The sequence below is a fragment of the Aplysia californica genome, unplaced genomic scaffold, assembly GCF_000002075.1.
Source record: "Aplysia californica isolate F4 #8 unplaced genomic scaffold, AplCal3.0 scaffold00250, whole genome shotgun sequence".
Classification (NCBI taxonomy): Eukaryota; Metazoa; Mollusca; class Gastropoda; order Aplysiida; family Aplysiidae; genus Aplysia; species Aplysia californica.
The window spans coordinates 716,264-720,685 of record NW_004797520.1 but is presented as its reverse complement, the minus strand read 5'-3'; the positions used below and the strand labels follow the sequence as shown (position 1 = coordinate 720,685).

General features: G+C 47.2%; 1 protein-coding gene across 1 annotated transcript in view; it reads left to right on the top strand.

The window, feature by feature from the left end:
• Positions 1-227: 227 nt before the first annotated feature.
• Positions 228-4,422, top strand: part of LOC101853326 — a 5,827-nt gene continuing 1,632 nt past the window's right edge. The window contains exons 1-2 of the mRNA XM_005100543.1: positions 228-2,112; positions 3,528-3,725. Of these exons, the coding sequence (XP_005100600.1) occupies positions 228-2,112; positions 3,528-3,725 (2,083 nt within the window). The remainder of the gene's footprint in view (positions 2,113-3,527; positions 3,726-4,422) is intronic.

The following is a 4,422-nucleotide window of genomic DNA, read 5'->3' as shown; positions in this document are numbered from 1 at the left end:
TGCCCAAGGAACCTGCTGTTTTCGAAGTGAGGGTGTGCTTTAAAAATTCTTATATTAAAGTGATCATGTGAAGTTTATAGAGCGACCATTGTTTCGTATTGTACCCTGTTTTTGTAAATCTAAGATTGATTTTTCTCTTACTCTTACTTTATACGCACTGCAGTATAATTCCACGAACAAATATACAGAGCTGTAGTTTGATGAAGTGTGTGTTACTTTTGAGCAACATGGCACTAGGAAATATCTTGTTGAAGCTTCTCCTCCTCCACACGGCTCTGGTCCTGTGTGTCCAGGCGTACGCCCCGTGTGGCGGGATCAAGAACCGTTACGTCTGCGACGACTACAACCCGGCCTTGTTCCACATCTGTATCGGGAGTAACGAGTACACCATGGCCTGCCCCGGGATGCTGCACTTCAACCTGAGAACACAGACCTGCGACTGGCCCTCGTCGGCCAACTGTCTGCTGGAGTCGGAACAGACGCGGAAAGAAATCGTGGAGGGAAACGAGGCGGTGAATGTGAACCCTCCCAGAAACCCTTACATCACTCACAGCGGCGTTAGCAGAAGAACTACTCCTGTTGCTACGCAACGCGTCCCTGCCACCGACTATCTCCACTACAGGGGCGGCAGGCAGAGACAGCCGCAGGCGCCCCGTTATGACTCCGTCTCTGTCCGTCTCCAAGGAGACCAGCTACCCGGGATGGACGCCACCAGAGATCCTGACGTCGGTTACCATGTCGCTGTGCCCTACGTAGCATCATCTCACCAGTTGTCCGGGCAACAACCGCGTAACCATGACAACAACAACAACTCTGTGAACAACAAGAAGGGAAGCCCGTTTAAACCGCCGAAGACTGACAGACGCAACCATGACAACGACGCGGCGGGAAGACAACAGGCAGCGACTCCCAGACGTACAGACGGCTGGGGAAAGTCTCTGAAGAGAGGCCAGACCCGGAAGTCATCGCGAGAACGAGGTCAGGGAAACAAGAACAAGAACAAGAACCCCTACATCTCAGCCACGTCCTACCACTCCCGCATACCCAACCCTTACTCTAGCCCTAACCCGGCCAACCGTGCAGGCTACAGCGTGAGGAATGCAGCTGCCCCAACTAAAACATCTGTGGTCATCTCCCCTCTCCAGAATCAACGCGCACAAGACAAATCAAGATCAAAGAGCAATAGTAAATGGTACACGGCAAGTCCTCGCGGTAAATCAACCGTAGCCCCGACCCCTCCCGCCTCTCAAAGAAACAAGCACGCGGACACCCAAGACAACGTTCAAGAAGACAGAAAGACACACGGGTATTCCCGGTTCTCCAATAACAACCGCTACCTCCACAGCAGATTTGGCTTCAGAAATGGCGCCACCCGCGGCACTGAGAGAAACTCTCGTCTCAAGCCGCTCTCACCGACAGCCCGACCCGTTCCGAGACCAAAATCGGCGCCTTTCAGACCGTACAACTCAGCCATAAAGTCACAGTCAGCGTATATGCTAAATAATGAGAACAAACGTCAAAAAGAAGCTGACAGTGCAAACAAAGCCCAACAGATCTCAGCTTGGGGAAACGACTGGATCTCCGACAACGGCCTGAAAGGTATCCCAGACTATTACCCCAAACAGCCCAACAATAAGGAACCGGAAGCGTCGCCCAAGGCAACCACGAGAAGTAAATGGCAGAAAACGGATCGTGTACCTGGCCGCTCACAGACAGTCCGGCCAATTTCCGGTTCCTCCCCGCCGTGGTGGACAAAACCTGCCGCCACCACCAACCCTCCGCGCCCTGCCACAAAACCCCCGCGCTCTTCTGCTTCCAAAAACACGAAGAAACCTCACCGGAGAGGCAGACCCAACAAGTACAAGCCAAGGAACGCGCCACACAGCCCCAGGGTCAAGGTCAACTACCGCACCAGGACGCCGTCTGCTAACTTTGACCTCCACCCGACCACTGACCGGCGTCCACTCTCCTCCAACGACGGGCAGACGTCGCGGGTGAACGCCCCAGCGGCCCACGAGGACAGCAGGTTTTCCCTGCACCGGTCGGAGAAGTTTTCCCATAACAAGATCAGCGCGTACAAGTCACCGGTGCAGAAGTACAGCACTAAGAGGGGTAAGAGGTCGCGGAGGAGAGAAAGAACGAAAGAAAGTAAGAAAGAGAAAGAAAGAGAGAAAGAAAGAAAGAAAGAAAGAAAGAAAGAAAGAAAGAAAGAAAGAAAGAAAGAAAAAAAGAAAGAAAGAAACTGCAAAGGAACACTTCTCCAAGTAATACAAGTTTTTGTAAATATCTAAAATAATAATAACAATGACAACAACAACAACAATAATGGTGATAATAATAATAATAACAACAACAATAATATTAATAATAATAACAATAATAACAATAATAACAATGATAACAATAATAATAATAATGATGATAATAATAATAAAAATAATTATAATAATTATAATAATAATAATAATAATAGTAATAATAATAATAACAACAACAACAGTTTGTCCGTCAATGAGAGACGATGACCAATGTGTCTCCACAGGAGAGAAATAGAAGAAATTAATAAAAACTAAGATGACGCGTGGCTTCTGCCAAATGCCAATGGCACCACTTCTGGCAGAGATGAGTTTGCCACGTATTTGCCATTTGAAATGTTTCATTTCCACGTCTGGATGTACGCAGCTTGCGGGAGTCTCACTTAGCTTAGGCATTTCTAATTCATAAATCGCCATAATGATTTTCTATCTTCTGTGATTGCTCCTCGCCAGCTTGATATGTCAGGAGCTAGATCTAGGTCCTACCGTATCGGAGAGATTAATTCATGTTGAAGCTCTTCAGAGACGTTTTTAGGATGTCCTTGTAGCGCATTAATATTATTTGATGCGCCATTTTTGCGATTCCCCTAGAACGACTCAGAAAAAAAATTACTTCCTTTGAGATTCTGCCACCACACATTTGTACGACATAGATCTAGTCAGTCCAGCTACATGATGTAAGTTGATTCCTTTTGAACGTAGACAACAGAATCTCCGTATTTGACCCTTTGAGAACTTCGACTTTTGGTTTTAAAATGCTGTCCTGCTTTTTGATGTCAAGAATTTCCCAGATGCTTTTCCGGGATATCGCTCCGTGAGAAAGTAAGAGACGGAGAGAAGGAGAGAGGGAGAGGGAGAGGGGGGGAGGGGAAGAGGATGAGAAAGAGACAGAGAGTCAGAGAGAGAGAGAGAGAGAGAGAGAGAGAGAGAGAGAGAGAGAGAGAGAATGAGGAGCAAAAAAAAAGAGATAGCTGAGATTGAGAGAGAGGGAGAGAGATAGCTGAGATTGAGAGAGAGGGAGATTAATGGATAGAGAAAGAGAGGAGTGAGAGAGAGAGAGAGAGAGAGAGAGAGAGAGAGAGAGAGAGAGAGAGAGAGAGAGAGAGAGAGGAGGGGAGGGAGAGAAAGAGAGACGAGGAAGGTTGGAAGAGTCGCTTAAGCCAAACTGAAATAACTGTCCTGAATGAATATCCAAACTGATGACGCCAACAGGAAAATGCAGCAAGAAATGGTGCAAGCTGCCAGACTGCCGCTGTATCGGCAAGGACATTCCAGGCGACCTGAAGGTCAAGGACGTTCCTCAGATGGTCATGTTGACCTTTGACGACGGGGTCAATCACGCTAACATCAACTACTACAGAGACATCTTCAACACCTCTATGGTCAACCCTAACGGATGTCCGGGAAAAGGTAAGGACACAGATCTAAGGAGATATTTTTAGGTCAGTGGGTAAGGAGCTCTCGACAGGCAAGTCAGGGAAAACAGAAATAATTCCTTCGCACTCTGATTACCGTAGTTATTGTTTTGAAATCATACGGTTGATTTTCTCTCTCTCTCTTTCTCTCTCTATCTCTTTCTCGTTCTCTCTCTCTCTCTCTCTCTCTCTCTCTCTCTCTCTCTCTCTCTCTCTCTGTTTCTCTCTGTGTGTTTTTCTCTCTATCCATCTCTCAATTTCCCTCTATCCATCTCTCAATTTCCCTCTATCCATCTCTCAATTTCCCTCTATCCATCTCTCAATTTCCCTCTATCCATCTCTCAATTTCCCTCTATCCATCTCTCAATTTCCCTCTCCTTCTCTCTCTGTTGTTGGATTTTTTTACGTCGCCCCCCCCCCCCCGTTTTTAAATGGCCCTATGGACGTACTTTGAGGCATTAGGTCCGAGAGCGTATTAATTTTGTAACCGGCTCGCCGTTCGAAGTACCGGCTATGATCGGGCGGCCATGAGGAGCGACTAACAGCTGTGGGGGCAAGCAGAAACTACAGACCTATATAACAGAGCGGAGTGGAGCGAGATTATTGATAGAAGGCCATACACGAGATGAGATGTGTGGAGTATGAATCGGGACATATACAGCGTATAACAGAATGAGAGATAGACAATAAAG